This window comes from Tauraco erythrolophus, chromosome Z, assembly GCF_009769465.1.
Source record: "Tauraco erythrolophus isolate bTauEry1 chromosome Z, bTauEry1.pri, whole genome shotgun sequence".
Lineage (NCBI taxonomy): Eukaryota > Metazoa > Chordata > Aves > Musophagiformes > Musophagidae > Tauraco > Tauraco erythrolophus.
This window is the reverse complement of record NC_141496.1, coordinates 91,124,193-91,145,052: the sequence shown is the minus strand read 5'-3', so window position 1 is coordinate 91,145,052 and position 20,860 is coordinate 91,124,193. Positions and strand designations below refer to the sequence as shown.

General features: G+C 38.3%; 1 protein-coding gene across 1 annotated transcript in view; it reads right to left on the bottom strand.

Annotated features, from left to right (window-relative positions):
* PTPRD (protein tyrosine phosphatase receptor type D) overlaps window positions 1-20,860 on the bottom strand; it is a 230,889-nt gene that overhangs the window by 56,560 nt on the left and 153,469 nt on the right. Inside the window, exon 28 of the mRNA XM_086629922.1 lies at window positions 9,718-9,841. Within this exon, the coding sequence (XP_086486048.1) occupies window positions 9,718-9,841 (124 nt within the window). The remainder of the gene's footprint in view (window positions 1-9,717; window positions 9,842-20,860) is intronic.

The window sequence follows — 20,860 nt, the reverse complement described above, 5'->3', positions numbered from 1 at the left end:
CAGTGGCATACATATGAAAATGTCTTCCAAAATAATCTGCATTTGAACAAAAAGTAGAGGTACCTCTTCAACACTTTTTGTTTGTTCCTTTGTTTTTAGCTGCAATTTGAAGAGTTTCTCCACTCCTTGTGGGTAAACTAAGTGTTTTATTCCACTACTTACTCAGAAATGAACATATCCACTGACTAACTGTAACACTAATTAAGACCCAATATAATCTTGAAATGATCCAGATTATGGGCTACTGCAGCTGTAGTCTGGCGTAAAATTTTGCCTTTATGCCCAAGAAAGCTTAATAGATTTTCTTGTTCTATATGTTCAAATTATATTTAAACACAAATTTTCATTTGATTTGACTTTCTGTACAATTAAAGGAAAAATCTGACAAAATATTTCAGGGAAGGAAAGAGTTTGTAACCAGGGGCACATGAGAGGCAGCAAATGTGATACGAGACACAGGAAGACTGGCTGACTATGATTAGAACTGATTGAAAGTCTCTTCTGGGTGAAAAAATAGAACAAAATTAAAAAATCCTTCAAACTAGTCTAAAAAGCAAGATTTCCCTCCATGATAGGCAGAAATTGGATTTCAAAAGCCTCACTCTTGTAGACTTGAAACTTTTTAACATGACACTTCTTATTGTGAATATTGGAATTAATGACTTAGAAAATACAACTGCTAGGCACAATGCTGTATATTCTTCCTTTATCAAGATAATAAAATGTTTTTGCATAAAATAGATGAGAAAGAAAAATGAAGCTAACAGGAGAAATCTACACCAACTGGGTATTATTACCAAAGGAACTGAGAAAGCTGGTAAGAAATGTTTCCTGCATAAATTAGAATTATATTATGATGCCTAGTATCATACTTTGAAGCATATGTTATAAATAAAAGCCTGAGGAAAAAAAATGAAAAAGAAAAACAACACTTTGTAAAGTGGTTAAATGATCTTCTGGGAAAGCTGTCCTCTGGAGCTGATACTGCACAAACACAGCGTGAAAATTAAGCATGAAAAGTATTGCAAACTGTGCACTAAAGAATGATCCTTACAAATCTCAACAGCCGATTCTGGTACCTGGTGTAAAAAAATCCAGAATGACTAAAATTGTACATACACTTTCTAGTTACTAATTTGTATTAGGTTTATTGTTAAATCATATCCAAATAAAAAACTTTTAAATGAAATAAATTCTAATTCTTTAAATTAGAATGAAGAAAAACTTCCACATTATACCTTTCTTCATCACAGATGCAAGTAGGAAAGAATTAAGATTAACAATTAGTTATACTTGGAAAGAGAATTTCTTCCCAGCTAGGTTAAATTGGAAATTTCCACTCTATTCCTCCACTTGGCTTTTATAAAGAGGATAGAAAAAAAACCTGTGTGCTCTTTAGCTAGGAGAATGATTTTACAAGGCAACTCAGCCTCATGTTGGATGAAAAGGACGTGGCTGGGACATGGACAGGAAAGTCCACTTACTGCAGGACTTGAGCAACTGTTGGTGGCAGTTTTGGGAAAAACTAGGTGCTGCTCCAACACTTTGCACTGCAAGAAAATTTTCATCAAGGGTTTCTCTCTAGCAGAATACAGTACTCTATGGGGTTATATCTCTACCGAGATCAAGAGAACAACAGGATTCACAACGCTCAGCTCCATTGTCTCTCTCACCCACGGTATCCCTTAGGTGCTTTCTTTGTTCTCCATCCCTTCTCATAGTCCCTTCAAGTATCATACTCATTTCTCACACTGCGCTTCCTTTCATCATGGTTTTCATGCATGACCTCGGTTTCACACCCTGTTCCAAAATCGTTTTGTATTCTGTAATACTATTTTCTCACTCTCACTTTCTGTCTCACACTTTGCCACACCAGTTTTTGCTTCATCAGCTATGTCCCCACAATGCATAAAGGTAAAAGTCCTCTAGGGAAGGTGCCTCAGCATAAGTGGTCTGATGAAGCCTGTGCAGTTTAAAAATAACACATACAAAACTCGAACATCTGACCAAACAGAAACAATTATCAAAGGCAAATAAATCTAAATACTAAAATGTCACTTTTTGCAATGACTTTTCCGGACATAACCTCATTCTGAGCTGAGAAATCTGAACAATTCTCTGTCAAGTCTAATAGTGCAAAAACAGTCAAATGACAACCAGTTTGACTGCAGTACTACGAAATCCTGCAAACCTTTGCCAGCCGTCATAGCTTGAAGGCAACGCGCCCACAAGCACAGCAGCAATTGCCATCATTACTTAAATTTGGGTTTAATAGTTAAAAGTCAGTTGCTCTGTAAAAATGTGGGTCAAGAAGGGGACGAAGCAAACAAATTCTGCCTTCAGTAATATTGCTATGAACCTTGAATCAGTTCACTGGCATCAGTGGGATTTACTGCAGGTTTAGGATGGCATATCTGACGTGCAAATTTAGGGTAATCCACACAGTATAATCTGACTTTTACAAAGTTTCACGAAGGCAGAGACAATTTCTGCACAAAAAGTCAGCTCAAGACTAAGCTTCCAGATCGGAATTCTACCATAACTATCTTCTAGTGGCCTTTTCAACTATGGTGATGAATGATCAGAGTCTGCAATATCCTTATTCCGCCAGACAGGAATTGAGCGGAATGGGGGAAGAATCAGATGAGTAGCTGAGCATAAAAGACATCCCATTTTCAAATATCTCAAGAGAACAAAGCAGTCCAGATTTTACAGAGTAAGAGTGAATGAGCAATGAAACAAAATTAGCCAATGTCACAATTAAAGTGCAAAAGATTAAAAAAAAAAAAAAAAGAACTCTATAGCTCCCGATTTATGCTGAGACTGTACTCATGAACTGAGATGACAGAACAGCTTGCTGCAACATAGACTAGATCCACTAGGTTGATAATGTAGACCTCAGATTTACTCACTTTATTCCTGAAGACAGTTACAATCTTAGCTTTAATTAGACTCGACGTTTTATTCACAAACTGAGATAAAATAATGAAATAATTTCAAGTCTTTATAAAGGCTAAGTACTACACAGCCTTTCTATTTAAAACAAATTAAACCATAAACCGTTGTTTCTGTGCTGTTCTCCTAAGAGATGTGCTGTTAGACATAAAGAGTGTGAAGTAATAGGATTAAATTCTGCCATGCTTGTAAAGAGGTTGGAAAAATGCAATGATGAACTAAAGTGCTGATGAAGCCGAGCTATTGTTTTATATCAATGACTGATGTTTTGAACTATGGCAGAGAAAAAAATGAACTAAGGCAGCTACTAGGTGCCAGTAACAACTTTTATGTGGAAATTTTGGCAACATAAAATCTATATAGTTAAGGAGATTATCAAATTCAAACGGCCTAAGCACAAATCTGTACAATTCACCCAAAGATGAAGCAGCACAAGCCCAATAAAGATATTGTAGCAAAGAACATTGGTAAAATGAAAGCTTTTTACAAAGGCTGGGGAAAATTCACTACATATCACCCTATCTAAGGTAAGAAGGAAAAAGAAATGACAGAAAAAGAAAACTTATAGATTGCTGGACTGTGGATGGACTATTAGGACTAGGAGAGTCTGGTGAAGAGGGAAAGGATGAAAGACACGGAGTCTCAAAGCGAAACGTTGAATTAATAACAACTGTGGAAAGAAGGCAATGTCAAAAAGGGGTTGGCAGAAGATGCAGAATTAAGCAGGACAAAGGAAGTGATTTTGCAAAGGACAGGAGACAAATATTTAAAAGGAAAGTAAAAAGACGAGAAAAATCAAAAAAAAGGTGAAATGTAGGGATGGAAACTAAGGACTACGAGCTGTAGAAGATCTGCAGATAAAATGAGAAACTTGGAAGGTGAGAGGCAGAAAAACAGGCTGGGAAACAGGAGGGACTCGGTTAATGAAAGGAAAGGAAGCTTTGATTTGGTTTGATTTGTTTTGTTTTGTTTTAAAAGTTGGCTAGTATTAAGAAAGTGTACAGAATGAAGTGAACAGATTGGATAACATGGATAACTCGGAGACATGGATAACAGCATTGTGCCAGCACACTGGCCACAATATATTAAGATAGTAGTATGGTGCAGGATAGTGCAAAGCAGATATCAAAATCCAACATGAAGTCATCATCCTGTGATTACTTTGCAGTTATCTGAAGCTTGATTTAGTGACTCTCCGACTCTTTAAGACCGAGTGACCAAGGTTATCTATCAAGGGAGTCTTTTTCTGGATAGAAATATTCATTATATGTCCAAATGACGCACTACAGGTGCTGATGAGTGCATCGACTAATATGAAATGAAATGATTTCTAGTTCGACAATTCCTGTAAAAAACAGTTTCAATATGAGTGTGCATAATAAATTGTGAGGTTCCAAATCTTCATCGCCTATTCAAGAACAAAGCTGCTGGATAACACAGTATAAGTAGATCCACAGGCTGAAATTATTACACCTTTACAACCTGTCTCAGCTTTGTTGTTGAGACAGCCACCATGAAGTCTAGTCTATGAAGTCTACTTCATAGACACTTCTACACCATGAAGTCTACTTCACTGATCTTTCTGTAACCTGTTACCTCATCACTGAAATACTTTTCTTGTTTTTAAGGCATTCCAGGCTTGCAGGGGGAAGGGACATACAATTACTCTAAGTGTGTAATTATATATTGTTAGCAGCATGCAACACAAATGCAATGTGCGACAACACAAATAATTTGTATAGTCCGTGACTGTTCAGTAGATGTTCAAGAATTTATATTGACCAGAATACTTTCTAAATCTAAAGATGATGGCCTACATAACTCGATAATATACTCATAACTGCCAATCAAATAAGAATATTAGCAGTTTCTTACCTTTTTCTTTCTTGATCGTTTATACTACAGCCAGACACTTCTAGTTGTAGCAGTATTTTACAGCCACTAAATTTCCCATTAAACAAAAACTGTATACAGGAACTAATACCGAAATACGATAGATATGATTTTTTTTTTTTTTTAATCACTAGGGTAATGCAAATCCATGCCATATATGGCAGACTTTTAGTCTCGGATGTCTCCTAAAAGAACTGGCCAGACTTTTTAAAACATAGAATGTTTCATTGTTTTTTTTTTTCCCCAGTATTTAATTACTCCTCAGAGGTTTAAGATCACAATCCTAGATGTTTTTATTTGATCTATTTCTCTTTTAATCCCTAAATTCTGCCCTCAAATCCATTTAGGTGCATACAATAAACTACACTACATTACAACATTCTTTCATTATACTGCAAAATTCCAAGTGTCCCTCAGACACATCCAAAGACTGTACAACATGAGTGATGAGATTTCAAGCACATGGAAACAAAATTTTGCAAAGTGGTATTTTCTTTCATGTGGGAATTCAAATTACCACAACTAATCTGAGTTTTTCTTCCAAAGGAACGTCTAAAGTAAAAAAAATTAAACAGCGGTGAGATTAAAAACATAAAAAGTATTTCTTGCAAAGTGAGCAATTATGTTGTGGAACTCCATGCTATATGCAATTACAGAGGCCAAGAACATAGTGGGGATCCAAAACCAGGTTTGAACGTGTGTAACCTTTTTCCTTTGGGTTAAAAACTGGCTGGACGGCCGGGCCCAAAGAGTGGTGGTAAATGGGGCTAAATCCGGCTGGAGGCCGGTCACCAGTGGGGTTCCCCAGGGCTCAGTGCTGGGTCCAGTTCTGTTTAACATCTTTATCAATGACCTGGATGAGGGGATTGAATGTACCCTCAGTAAGTTTGCGGACGACACCAAGCTGGGAGGCTGTGTCGATCTGCTCGAGGGTAGGGAGGCCCTTCAGAGGGATTTGAACAGACTGGATCGTTGGGCTGAGGCCAATGGCATGAGCTTTAATAAGGCCAAGTGCAGAGTCCTTCACTTGGGGTATAAAAACCCCAAGCATCGCTATAGGCTCGGGGAAGAGTGGCTGGAGAGCTGCCTGGCGGAGAAGGACCTGGGGGTCTTGGTTGACTACCGGCTTGATATGAGCCAGCAGTGTGCCCAGGTGGCCAAAAAGGCCAATGGGATACTGGCGTGTATCAAGAATAGTGTGACCAGCAGGAGCAGGGAAGTGATCCTGCCCCTGTACTCGGCACTGGTGAGGCCGCACCTGGAATATTGTGCCCAGTTTTGGGCCCCTCGCTTTAAGAGAGATATTGAGCTCCTGGAGCGGGTCCAGAGAAGGGCGACTAAAGTGGTCAAGGGGCTGGAAAATAAAACTTATGGGGAGCGGCTGAGGGAGTTGGGGCTGTTCAGCCTGGAGAAGAGGAGGCTGAGGGGAGACCTGATTACGGCCTATAAATACTTGAGAAAAGATGGTGGGGAGGTGGGGGAAGGGCTCTTTACATTAGTGACGGGTGATAGAACAAGAGGAAATGGGCATAAGCTTAGTCAGGGGAGATTCAGGTTGGATGTTAGGAAGTATTTCTTCTCTGAAAGGGTTGTCAGCCACTGGAATAGGCTGCCCAGGGAGGTGGCTGAGTCCCCATCCCTGGATGTGTTTAAGAATAGGGTGGATGAGCTACTTGAGGATATGGTTTAATGGGGATTAGGGATGGTTGGACTTGATGATCTCTAAGGTCTTTTCCAACCTAGAAATCTATGAATCTATGAATCTATGAACAAGTGTTATAAAAGAGGTATCAAAATAAATACTTTGAGAGTGTTACTAAGCCTTGTGTTTCAGGCTAATGCAATTTTTCACAACTTGATATTATCAATGAGTGGAAAGAAGTAATTTCAAATCTCTACTACATGTTTCTTAAGACTTTCTAGGAATGACTTTGTATTGGCTACAGTCAAGAGATGGGTAACTGAACAGAACGGGCCTTGAGCATCATTCCAGACTAGCAATTACAGCATTCCCCTCCGTGCAACACCATCAAGAGGCAAAGTGGCCATCAGCGTAGGACTGGAGTTTGGCAGATGCTTCGTTTTTTGTGCATATACATTTGCTCTCAAACAGGGACCAAGTGTCTAGGTGTGGAATGGATCTCTTCATCTTAGAGAGAACACAGTTATTATTCAAACCTCACTGATAATATTAGTCTTCCCACGGCCGCCAAAGAATTTCAGATAAGGCCTCGATGTAAAATCCAACCAAATATTCTCCACATAGTTGTAACAAAATGCAATGTAGTCCAAATTTACATCCTGATCAACTTGTATAGTAACATAAATAAAGGAGATTTTTTTTTATATTTTTTTAAAATATATTAAAAGTACTGATTTCCCTGGTAGCTTGAAAACAAAAGCAGCTGTCAACTAATTAAAATGCTAGATAGACTGCATATTTTCATTGTAGGAATATTTACCTAAAACTTGAAAGAGGAGCACTCATTACTAAATGCTAAGACCAAGGTATTAAACTTGTGAAGGTAAACATACAAAATTTCGGAAACATAATCATGTAAAAATCCCAGGGGAGAAAGGGTAATTAAATAATAATTTGCTACTGTTTTCAAGACAAATTATCATAGCATAAAAGGGTATTTAATATTTGATTTATTTGCTTTCTTCACTACAAGCTGAAGACTCAAAAAATACTTAGAATTATGCAAATCACCAAACTGGTCAAAACTCCATTTGCGGTTTTACATCTAACACTGATATTTCAAAAGGCTATAATATTTTCCTTTGTTTAGGGTCATTGACTATTATAGGGTTAGAAATTTATCCTCATGATGGTGTTTCTTACTTAAAAAAGGGAATCAAACATTACAGTTTAACTGTATGTCATCCCTGCCCTTAAAAGACTCAGTCCTTTCCTACAGGTACAATATGGATTTTTTTCGTATTTTTAATTTTACAAAGCAGTCTAATGTACTGTGTAGTTTGATATTTTTTAATTACTTTGACTAGTGTTTTCTGTTTTGCCTCTTAAATTTTCTTCCCATTCTCTGAATATGTCCATTTTCTTAAAGGGAACCAAATTTCATGGGTCACTTACCTGAAGAGGAACCTGGCAGAACTTTTTAAGCCCCGATGTCTGACTTATAAATTAACAGATAAATTTATTTGCAAATATATTTTTTCTTTTTCTTTCACCCCTGCTGTGATTACACAACTTTTCCAAACAAAATCCTGTGAAAATCTTGAGTTTTCCATCGAATATACATATTTCTGAGTTAAACACAGAAATAAATTCCAAAGAACTTTACGTAACAATTCAGAACAGTTGTCCAATTGCTGTTGCTGGCATTTCTTCACCATGTACTTGGTTGTTTTTTTTTTTTGTCTGGATCAGTGACACAGAAAGAGATATTTTTCCTGAATTACATCACACATAATGCTAATTAAAATACCCTCTCTTCAGTGTTGAGACAGGTAGTTCTACCAGGTAGCAGCAAGCTTCTAAACCGGTACATTCTTCCACAAGGCAATGTGAAAAATTGTAAGTGATGCTACAAAAAATCTTGTCAGAACTGCTATATGAGCCTCAGAGGTGGAACAAACATAAGCAGATTATCATATGCAAATTTTTCAAGGCAATCATTTAAATTTTCTAATACGTTTGAGAAGCTCTTATCTATATTATCAAAGCCCACAGTATGCAGCTGCAATAAATAAGGGAAGATCTAAACTTCAATCAGTGGGACTGCCTTTTCCTTCACCAAGCAGCTAATATTAAAATAGATTACACCTACAAATATTGTCCCTCCTGTATTCAATGTCTTCAGATCTGGAGTAGTCAAAGATAAGAGGCTGTTTATAAATGTAAATTAAAACACCTTGCAGTTTAACTTGCAGCACGTTAGGACTGAAATAATTATGATTTTGAATACAGTTCCCTACATATTATGCATCACATGTAAGTCCTGTCAGAGTTACTGAAGGCAAATTTTATTTTAATTTAAATTGTTTCACGTAAATATATAACCAATTACATTCTGGCATTAATATCTGACTGTCAACAATACAGAATAAACTGAATATCTGCCTTCATCCCAGGAAGCAGGTTAATGATAAGGCAGAACTGGTAAGAAAAGAAATCCTCTGAGTGAAAACCAGTGCTTCCAGTTGCTTTAGCACTTGATAAAAGAGACACAATACCCAGAGCTGATCACCTCGGACAATTTACTTCACTTAAAACTCTAAAATGTTCAAGTTTTCGTAAAGTCTTTTGACAAAGAATGATATAGTGAAGAGCTCTCATTACAACCCCTCTGCAAATCTTTTGGCAGTTCCAGTGACGTCTGCATGTGGGCATTTGTTTAAACACTCTTGTTTAACATTCAGATAGTAAATGGAAAAGAAAAAAAAGGAAGTTTTAACAGCGGGTTCTCAAAATTCTCCCTGAGACCATAAAGTTGAACTCATATTTTTTCCCGTATTCAGTATTTGGCAACTGAAATTCAATAATCAGACACTCTGATAATATAATTGTTTGCAAAAACTTCAATTGAAGCATGGTTACTGCTGTATTTTCTTTGCAGAATCAGTATAAGTAAACAGCGATGATAATTTACTTTAGATAACACACTGGCATGCACACAGGGACCTGATGCATTCAGTGCTATAGGAGACCCTGTGTCAATTTTAGTGCATTTTCATAATGGATTACTGAGCATGAACATCAGAAAAGGACTGCCATTACAGGGACTTACTGCAAGTACTCGAATTAACACTTCTTTATACTACTATGCAAAGACACTAGGCGTTATATATAAAATTATACTGGATTTTTCAACTTCATTAGTTGGAGTTTAAAGGTCTTCTTACCTTCTATTGCTGAGAGTAGAACACGAGAATGGTCATAAGCAATTACATTTGCATATCTGTTCTTTGGTTTGTTTACTTCCAGGTTAGAGTGTTCCCATGTGAACTGCTGACCAGGATCAATAGACTTCAAAAGAGAAAGAGAAGAAAACTTTTAGCTAAGGATTATGTACTTGTTGCATTTACAGTAATTACAAACCATATGCTCCTACAGTTTACTCCAGAAATATTTTGCTTTAGAAAGAAAATTATTACTTCGGGACACATTGTAACATATTATATCATATCATATTATATAAAGCATTTTGTATTTATGCATCTGAAATTTCCATCAGGAATTTAAACCATAAGCTTGTCAAATCCAAGGCTTTCTCTTCAGAAAGGCAAGGGTATGCCTATCCATCTTTTTATCTTTTCACTCAGTTTGGCAAATGATGGTTTCTGGCATAACAGAGAATGCAAAAAAATGTCAGAAATCTCAAAACTGGGATGAAGGGAAGTAAATATTTTTGTCTTTCTCTATCACTAAGTGCACATGTTCAAACAATTCAGTGTCCTGTTTACTAAATAAACTCCAAATGTTCCTGAAGAAGTTTTCCAGAAGAAAAATAATGTTGTTTCTGCTCTTTCGTTTCGATGCCAGGCCAAAACATGATACCAGTGTGGCTCAGGGAACAAACTGCACATCATCCAGGAACAATACAAAGAGACTTGATTTTTATTTCCTGGAGTCATAAAACAGAGAGCAATCCAGGCATATTTGAAATTTTAATGATCTGTTATTTATACACATAACTATATGGTCCTAGAATCACTGTTTATTTCCTTTCATGTTCCAGGATGGCTTTGCTGAAGCTTGTCTCACACTCCTTCATCCTTCGACAGCAGGAAGACTCCAGGCCCTACTACTTACTTTTACCTCTATGGCAGAGGTATACATACAGCTGGTTAAATACAAAATACGTAACAGATGGCACCTGCTTATGCCCGCTACGGTAGTGGCTGCATGAAAGGTCATCTCATACTGAGAAGTCACAATTAATCACATATTGTTTTACTTCCCCTTTCTGCAACGTTAGAGACCTTAAAATTGTTTCATCAACATGGATATGCAATTATGGTTTGCAGCTCATGCCCTTTGGTTAATCCTGGTAGCAATCAGCAGCTCTCTATGCCAGGTTGCTGTAAATGATAAAAAACTAATCACACAGAAAAGCCTAGATGGGGCAGTTCACCAACACTACGTTCACATTCCACCAGTAGACCAGGACCAAGGCACCAGTCGGAAGGTCCATACTGCCACCACAGCACCAAGCCAACATTTTTACATCACTTACACTGACTCCTCCCAGGGTTACAACAGTTGCGAGTCCATTTTATGTTAATGGAAATGAAATATGACCTGTTATCTATTAGAGTAGGTATTATCAGACAATGAACATGTGTGAAATTAATTACTGTGATCTATTAGGGTTTATCTCTTAGATTAATAATTACCATTTGGACAGTCAGAAAGCTGCTTGCTTCATTCTTATGCATCTTTTCATACCTTATACAACGTATTTATGTAATACTCAGTGAGTGACTTTGCTTCTTTCTTGAGATTCTTCTAAAAAAATTCATTTTGCCTGGCTGCCTGATAAAGAGTTCTGAGAATACCCCCGGTTTCTGTTTAGGAAACCAAGTCCCAGTGCCTTATCCTATCTGCTAATACCCTAAACTCTATTAACTTTATAACAGATAATTTTCCTGAATTCTGCCACCTTCCAGTACAGCCCTCTCGAGCTGGCCCTAGCTTAGCTCCCCTGCGTAACCTCTTTGAGATCTGATGAGGAGAGGAGTGTGATGGTTCAGGTTCTGGCTCACCCTTTGCATAGTGCTTTACCTACAGGAGATAAGGCAGAGCGTGTGGCAGCTCCTCCCTCAAGAAGAAATTAAATGAGACTTTGTAGAGGAATGAGAAAGAAACGAACTGCTTGGGAGCATGATGAAAGCCATGACAATTTTACTCCTGGTTTGGATATGACCGACTTGAGTTGTAACTCTATGTGTATTACTAACAGTTCAAAAGGTGTTCTTAAATGGTTTGCAGCTCTGAATGAATGTAATTTCTTTTAATTTTCACACAATTTCTGTCCCCCCAAAAGTTTTTGTTTTAAAAAAGCAGTATTTGGCTTCGCAGTCTTAGTAATCTGTGGGACTATGCTTAACATATCTTAATATGTTAGCAATATTAGTATCTTACCATTATTAAGCTATTATATTAATAGACTAGTTATTAAAAGTTTTCCAAAACTGTTGATGGCTTTTTTTCAACCTACTATGTTTTATTTACACATATAGGAACAACAGTCACCCCATTGGTATTCTGCCACTTGCAAAAGTAGACAACACTTCTGTGCTGTGCTGAAGTATAAACACAGCAACCTGATCCTTCCAAGATCAGAGTCTGGTCCTTGTCCAACAAAAATACCTTTTCTGATTACATAGTGAAATTCCTATTTATCAATAAAGTAATTTTTATTCCACTTTCTTACAATTCAGTTTCATCACAGTAATGTTTTCCCATCCTCTGAGATGGATGGCTGACACAATTTTGAAGCAGGTAAGCACTGCTTAATTTAAAAACACAAGTACTTTTAGCTTTACTGCTAAGTGTTATCTATTTCTTCTAAGGCAAAGAGAAAGAATTTAGACCACATTTCCATCAGCAATGGGAAGAGGAGAAGCATACACATACATATGATATTTAAGGCATGTAATATATCTCTCTATCAGCTGACCAGCAATTCATTTACATCACGTCTTGAAAACCAACCAAATTTGCAGAACGACTTTTCTCAGCAAGAATCTCCCCTCTTTTCATTTCCGAGTGAATGGAGGTGAGTAAGATAACTTCAGATGGTCAGCCAGCTCCATGGAGAGCCCAACTCAAACGCCTCTACGCAAACGCACGAGGTATCTGTTGAAGGGCATAGGCAATCCAGGAGGTTCCTGGAATGCATTGATGATAACTTCCGTCTCCAAGTGACAGAGGAACCAACGACGAGAGGTGCTATTCTGGATCTTATTCTCACCAACAAGGAGGGGAATGTGAAGCTCAAGGGCAGCCTTGTCTGCAGTGACCATGGAATGGTGGAGTTCAAGATCCTTAGGGCTGTGAGGAGGGAGCAGAGCAAACTCACTATTCTGCTCATCAGGAAAGTAGACTTTGGCGTCTTCAAGGATCTGCTTGGTAGGGGGGAAGAGGAGTCCAAGAAAGCTGGTTAATATTCAAGGATCACCTCCTCCAAGCTCAGGAGTGGTGCATCCCAACAAAGAGGAAGTTGGGAAAAACGCCAGGAGGCCTGCATGGATGAACAAGGAGCTCCTAGACAAACTCAAGCACAGAAAGGAAGAATACAGAGAGTGGAAGCAAGGACAGGGATAACGTTAAGGATAGTTAAAACCCTGATAGAATTTAATCTGGCCAGGGACATCAAGGGCAACAAGAAAAGCTTCTATAGGTATGTCAGTGATAAAAAGGGAACTAGGGAAACTATGAGGCCTCTCTGGAAGGAAACCAGGCGACCTGGTTACCCGGAATATGAAGAAACCTGAAGTACTTGCCTCAGTGTTCACTGGCAAGTGCTCCAGCCACACAGCACAAGTCACAGAAGGCAAAGGCAGGGACTGGGAGAATGAAGAACCGCCCACTGTACGAGAAGATCAGGTTTGAGACCATCTAAAGAACCTGAAGGTGGACAAGTCCATGGGACCAGACAGGATGCGTCCACGGGTTATGAGGGAACTGGCAGACGAAGATGTTAAACCACCATCCATCATATTTGAGAAGTTGTGCCAGTCCGGTGAAGTCCCCACCGATTGGAAAAGGGGAAACATAGCCTCCATTTTTAAAAAGGGAAAAAAGGAAGACCTGGGGAATTACAGGCCAGTCAGTCTCACAACTGTAATCAGCAAGATCATGGAGCAGATGCTCCTGGAAACTATGCTCAGGCACATGGAAAAAAAAAAGACATTATTGGTGACAGCCAACATGGCTTCACTAAGGGCAAATCCTGCCTGGCTAATCTGGTGGCCTTCTATGGTGGGGTTACAGCGTTGGTGGATAAGGGAAGAGGAACCGACATCATCTGCTTGGACTTGTCCAAAGCATTTGATACTGTTCTGCATGACATTCTTATCTCTAAATTGGAGAGACACGAATTTGACAGATGGACCACTCATTGTATAAGAAATTAGCTGGGTGGTCACACTCCAAGGGTTGTGGTCAACACTAGGAGACTAGTGACAACTGATGTTCCTCAGGGGGTGATGTTGGGATGAGTGCTGTTTAAGATCTTTGTCACTGACATGGACAGTGGGATTGAGTGCACCCTCAGCAAGTTTGCAGATGACACCAAGCTGTGTGGTGCTGTGGACACGCTGGAGGGAAGGGATGCCATCCAGAGGGACCTTGACAGGCTGGAGAGGTGGGCCTGTGAGAACCTCATGAAGTTCAACAAGGCCAAGTGCAAGGTCCTGCACGTGGGTCGGGGCAATCCCAAGCACAAGTACAGGCTGGGCAGAGAATGGATCGAGAGCAGCCCTGAGGAGAAGGACTTGGGAGTGCTGGTGGGTGAGAAGCTCAACATGAACCGGCACCGTGCGCTGGCAGCCCAGAAAGCCAACCGTGTCCTGGGCTGCATCCAAAGCAGTGTGGCCAGCAGGTCGAGAGAGGGAGTCTGCTTTTGTAGATCCCACCTGCAGTACTGTGTTCAGCTCTGGGGTCCCCAACATAAGAAGGACATGGACCTGTTGGAAAGACTCCAGAGGAGGGTCACAAAGATGATCCGAGGGCGGGAGCACCTCTTCTGTGAAGACAGGTTGAGAGACTTGAGGTTGTTCAGCCTGGAGAAGGTTCCGGGCAGACCTTCTGGCAGCCTTCCACTACTTAAAGAGGGGTCTACAGGAAAACTGGAAAGGGACATTTTACAAGGGCTTGCAGTGATAGGACAAAGGGCTTTAAACTGGAAGCAACTAGATTTCAGTCAGACATAAGGAAGAAGTTCTTCCCTCTGAGAGTGGTGAGGCACTGGAACAGTTTACCAAGAGGAGCTGTGGCTGCCACATCTCTGGAAGTCTTCAAGCACAGGTTGGATGAGGCTTTGAGCAACGTGACCTATTGGAAGGTGTCCCTGCCCATGGCAGAGGATTTGGAACTAGACGATCTTCGAGGTCCTTTCCAACTCAAACCATTCCATCATTCTACGATTCTATGAACTTGTGCAGCATGTTTTCAGGTTAAGTTTTCAGTGATTTAGAAAGCAATTAGTATGGGTTGAGCTCAGAATTGTAGTAATAATTTAAAATACAAACATAGTAGTTTCAAAGTAAATGGAAGATGCTCTCAATATACTAGTATATTGCAATCTAAATAAATTTGAAAACAAAATTAATTGTTTGACCAGGACTAAAGCATATCTACACTATCTGTGACTACTTAGTAAGAATTTTTTGAGAGGCATATATGCAAACATGCCCGCTGCCTCAGAATGAGGCAACACTGTTCTGCATTGTTGTAGATGTGTAAGTGAAGGAGACACCCTGCCTTGTCTTCTAGGTTTTTACCTACACTGCCCAAATATTCTAGAAATTACTTCACAATATAAGATGTTTCATACACTTTCTCTTCACACTTGACAGGAAAACTAGAAAATAAGAGAAGAAACTGGCTGACGAACATGCTGCTAGCTTTGAGCCTGGCCTGCAGGACTCAGGGTTTATCCTATCAAAAATAAAAAGGATATAAATTATCTATTCATAATTCCTACAAATTATCTATTCATAATTACATCTACTTGGAAAGATAGAGTTTAAGGTGGATTTTTGCATATACAGTACACTTAGAAAATTATGATCTAAGTAGATTCTTGCCCATTATTGGAAAGAGCTTCAGCTCTAAATTATATCTATTGTTAATGTGAATTTTTCGATTATTAAGAATACTTCACGTTCAAAGCTTAGCTTCAACTGTTCAGTATTGCTCTTCCTGTTTTCACTCCTTACTCTTTAAGTGATCTGAAGTCGCTTTTTATTGCCAAGAAAAAAAAACAAACAACAGCTTTCTCTGTCAGCTATTTGCAGAAGTAGATGAGGATATGTTCATCACAGCAGCATACTATATTCCCCATTCACTTCTCTGTATGATACATAACCAGATCGTGCAATTCAATGATTAATATTTAGGCCCACAAGCAAACATAGTTGACATAAATTATGTCAAAACCAGGCAAATGGACTGAACTTTAATCTTCTCTGTTTTTCTCACTAATCTGAACCACTTTGTGGCCTTACTGTCCTCCCACGAAGCACTGTTTTGGCAAAAGAAAGTTAATCTATATTTCCTCAGACTCAATAGCCACACTGGAACAAAGAGTAGAGTGGTATTGGCAGACACATTTCAGAAGTGAGAAAGACCAATAACTCATGAATAACAAGTCTGTACTAACAGTTTTAATGAGTGCTTTAATGGTTTAATGGATGGCACTTTAATAGGATTTCTAGTATATTCATTCTGAAAGCTTGCCTTCAATAAAGCTGTCATTAACAAAGAACTGGATTTCTTCATAGCATAACTGTGTAGTATGGGTGCTTTGTGCAAAAAAGAAATAAAGATGTCTGTAATACTGTTATTACCCTCCCATGCTTTGACTAATCTTTCAGCTATTGTGTTCTAAGTGGTTGGCTGCTGAAAAAAAGTCTGATCCATTACTGGGAAAAGACTTGAGCAATATTTACTAGTACAATGCACCGTCCATGAAGTAGTTCTTTGACTATGAATCATGGTAACCAAAACATGTATTGAAAAGGATTTCAAACAACCTCCCTCCAGTAAACTCTGTACCCACTCATTGCAAAGTTTTTCTCTATGCTACTTAAACTTAAGAGGCAAATGTTCCCTGCTGTGATGGTGAGTCTTCCAGAAGTATATCCTGGCAAAGTACTGGGAATGAGCATGACAAAATGCCACCCTTCCTGGTGTAAGCTGACATATGCCCGCCTGGCCCAGAACAGTGCTCTACTAAGAGTCATTACGCCAGCAAATGAAGACCCAGCAGGTTTGATTCGTTGTGTGTGGTGAGAACTGTGAGTTACTGCGTAGGTTTCACAAGCCCAGAAGGGGAAGGAAGCCATGTCCTGCAAAGAATTTCGCAGCACTGTAGGTGCTGCGTTTGAGGCTCAACTCAGATCTTCCAGAAGCACTGGATCACAGAGAAACCTAAGACCAGGTAGAGAAAGAAGAATGAAAAAGACAAATATGAGAGGATGTCAATGCAAATAGACTCTGCACAACTGGAGAAAGCAGTCAGCTACCCATAAAAATGAACAAATTGACCCTATTTTACCAATGTCAGTGATTGTGATGAGAATTTCACATCACAGTTGATGAATCTATGATAGGATGGTATTGTATTACGCAGGAAACTTGCTAATAGAATGAGATTTACATACTGCATGACCAAAACATGAATGCCAGACGCAGGAACATTAATACATGATCAGAGCAACTTGCCAACTGGTATTATACTTTCTTATTAAGGCAGAGTTTTTCATATCACACTGTAAAGGCTGCCATTTTCAAGACATATGGGGATTCAAAGCCACATTTTTTGCATGACTGCATCTTCTTTGGAATTTAAGTTTGTATCCTGGTCCTAAAAACAGTCAAAAATGCATCGATGAGACACTTCCTGCTGACTCTTGAAGGAAAGTGACCCAACTGTTCAACAGTAGCTAGAAATACAACTTGGGTTTTTGACAAACCCCTCTCAAGAACAAAAGATATTTCCTCTACAATATCAAGCCACTACTCCTATGACCAAATGAGATCATGTAAAACCTGATTCCAATGGAATCAAACAAGATATACATGCATATAACTAAAGTATACTTAAGGAGGAAAACAACCATTATTTGAACGCATCTAAGAAAAAGAGTCTCTATTACTTAAAAAGCTTTAGAAAACCTAACTTTTAAAGAACCAAACCTATTGTTTTGTGCTTCTTTGCCTCCAGTTTTAAGTGCAATCTGTTTAATCCCCATCTGCAATTAAACTCCTTTGTCTGTGATATAACCAGTTGTGGTGGAAATAATTTTGTGTTGAAAACAGAAGATTACACTCAACTTCAGGTAAGAAATAAATATCAAGAGCAGATGAATACTTGAGTAGTGAAAAACCCTGCTTAGTTTAAATACTTTCATGATTAAAACACCCTGTTGTTTCGTTTTATACAGTACACAAATCACAGCAGCTCTTAAACATTAAACTTTGTAATTGTCTCATATGAGACACTGGTGCTGCTTTAAATTTTTGACATATTTTTAAAGCACTGTCAACATTTATTTTTTTAAGAAAGGAGTAAAGGAGTGAAATTCTTCACTGATTCTTCCATTTCCCTCCATAAAACCTCTAAAAATGTTGCAAATGAATCTTTCTAAAAAGCCCCCACAAAACTCAGTTTTACCTATAATGACCTACACAGTCTGTCCTTGAATACTTTTTCTTGCTATAAGAAGTGGACCACTTTTCTCTTCCTACACGTGTCACGGTTTTCAGATGGACAAAATAAAACTGACATTTATTACAGTATTTGACTATTTAAACCAACTCTGTGGAATTCCTTGGCAAAACAGTATTAAATATCAGACTGAAAACTAGCATCTTAATATGATAACAGCTTTTTTAATCTGAATATGAGTTTAATTATGTAAGCATAAACAAATGCTGTTATCCCAAGGAAGCATCACAGCACAAAGGAATTAGATAATACACGACCATAAATCTTGACTCATGCCACCTCAGATTCCTGCATTATGTCTTTAAAATTCTCTATTATAACTATTTTGCTGGCTCACACACTACCCTAGGTGGAACTAGGCATCAAACAACTTAGGTGAATGCAACAGCATATGTGCTATTAAAAAGAAGACAAACGACTTTTCATCATTCACTGACTACATTAATTGTTTCTCAATAAATGGAGCACATCCTACAAAAATAAAGTTACAGAATACCAATAAATGATGTCTGTAACGTTAAAAAGAGGAAACTATTGTAAAGATAAAGAATAGAAAACAAATTTTTGCCGAGAAGAAATTGATTTTTGCATATGAGTCACTATTATCTGTAATGATACGGCAGTTAAGTGCAGCTGTTTCTTTGGTACAGATTCATTCAGCAGGTTATCTGTTCTTCGTGGACTTTTGAAGTGTTCTATATCAATAATAAGTATTATATGTGCTTCTACTACATAAAATTTATTGTGTTTTAGTGTCCAGTGCTTATCTTGTTGCAGCCTGAGATACAAAAAGATAAATGTACTATATTTGGAAAATTGCCTTCTCATCACAAATCCTACCCACCACTACTGAAAAGCTACAATAAAACTCGTGGCAGTACAGCAGTGTGGCACAGAGTCAAAACGCATCTTCATCTCTTCCAATACTCAGTGTTAAAGCAAAAGACTGGCTGTAATTTATAGCAAGAAGGTATGAGGAAAACATTAAAATTATATACGTCGTCTCATAACATTAGTTGACCAACGCACAAACACACATACACAATAAATCATACAATAACACATAAAGGCCAGGAGTGTAATTTTTGTGTTGCAGTGACAGGTTCTCAGACCAAAATGGTATGATTCTGCATCTACTTCCTTAATGGTGTAAAGCTATGCCTACACATCTTGGATAATACATGTGGACCTGTTTGACATAAGACCCAGGAATCTGCTTTGAAGGAACAGATTTTCTGTTCTATGTTATAGGAGGAAATGACTTTACAAATACACCTAGTGTATTGCATAGAGTAGGCAGAACATTGCTGTTCTGATTCAGTCCGTCTTCACGACCACTTTTTATGGATAAATTCTGAAGCCTCAAGAAGGAGATATGATATAAAGGTCAGTTTCTTACGAATATGGCTTTCTGCTTAGCAGCTGTCAAGTCCATATGGAGCCTTGCATTACATAAAAATCCCATTGAAACTGCCAAAGTCAGCAAAAGCTTCGCAATAACCAGCTAGGGTCAAGAACCTTGTCTTTAAATTAGGGAATACAAAAGAACTATGTGACATAAAGGATATGTCGTGTTAACAAGGCAAACCAACATTTCGCCAAGACTTGGGGATTGCAAGCTAATAATAATTAATGAACGATTACGAAAAATGAATTTTGAAGTAGAAATTAACTTCATTGACAAGAGGACATACACCTATCTATGCTAAAACTATGAAACCACTTTATCCAAAAGGTGAATTATAAGTTTATTTAAATCTTGCAATAGTCATAATCTTTAAGGCTTGGCCCCTTTTCTTCCATGAAGTCTGGTAGTCAAGGTAAAGTTGTGAGAGAAATATAATGATAGAAGTTCTCCATGATTCTCATGATCGTCCCATGTAATGGCTGGGGTAGAAGAAGCCCTGAAGAAGACACTACGAAATAGTTTCTGAAGACTTGTAGAAGCAGAAATTCCTCCAATCGATGACATCGAAGCTTAGAAAACATTACACATCTGGAAGATGGTCTACGCTGGAGAATACATTCCTTTTACCACATCATAGCAATGAAGGAGTTCTACTTTTTTTTCTTTTTTTTTTTTTTTTCCTTTTTTTTGAGACTGTATAGTTTATATGAGTTCTTATTTTGCATCCCAACTTGCCATATTATCCTGGGCAGTCCTTTCAGAGCCAGAGTGCGGAGGGATGCAGTTTGAACCCATTTATTTAATGGCAATTTCGGATTCTTTCTCAACTAGATTTAACATAGCATAAAAAGGAACATATTATCAGAAAAAAACCTCAACACCAAAAAACCACTGTTTGGGAAGCTTTGTGCTGGATGAAGAATGGAGGATAGTGGGTTGAGTTTGGGATTATTTGAAGAAACCAATCCTGTCTTCTCTCATTGTCCAGGTCTACAAAGAAGTTTTCCTGTACCTTGCCTAGGAGAGTGCAAGGAAGTTCGAAGGTTTCATTGGAAAATGATGCCAGAGGGTATAAATCAACAGAGGAGACAGCACGTAGATGTGTGTCTTCTGTGAGAGAACTTTTTTCTCTTTTGGAAGTAGTGAAGAGACAGGGAGGTCTGTCTGAAGAGAAAGT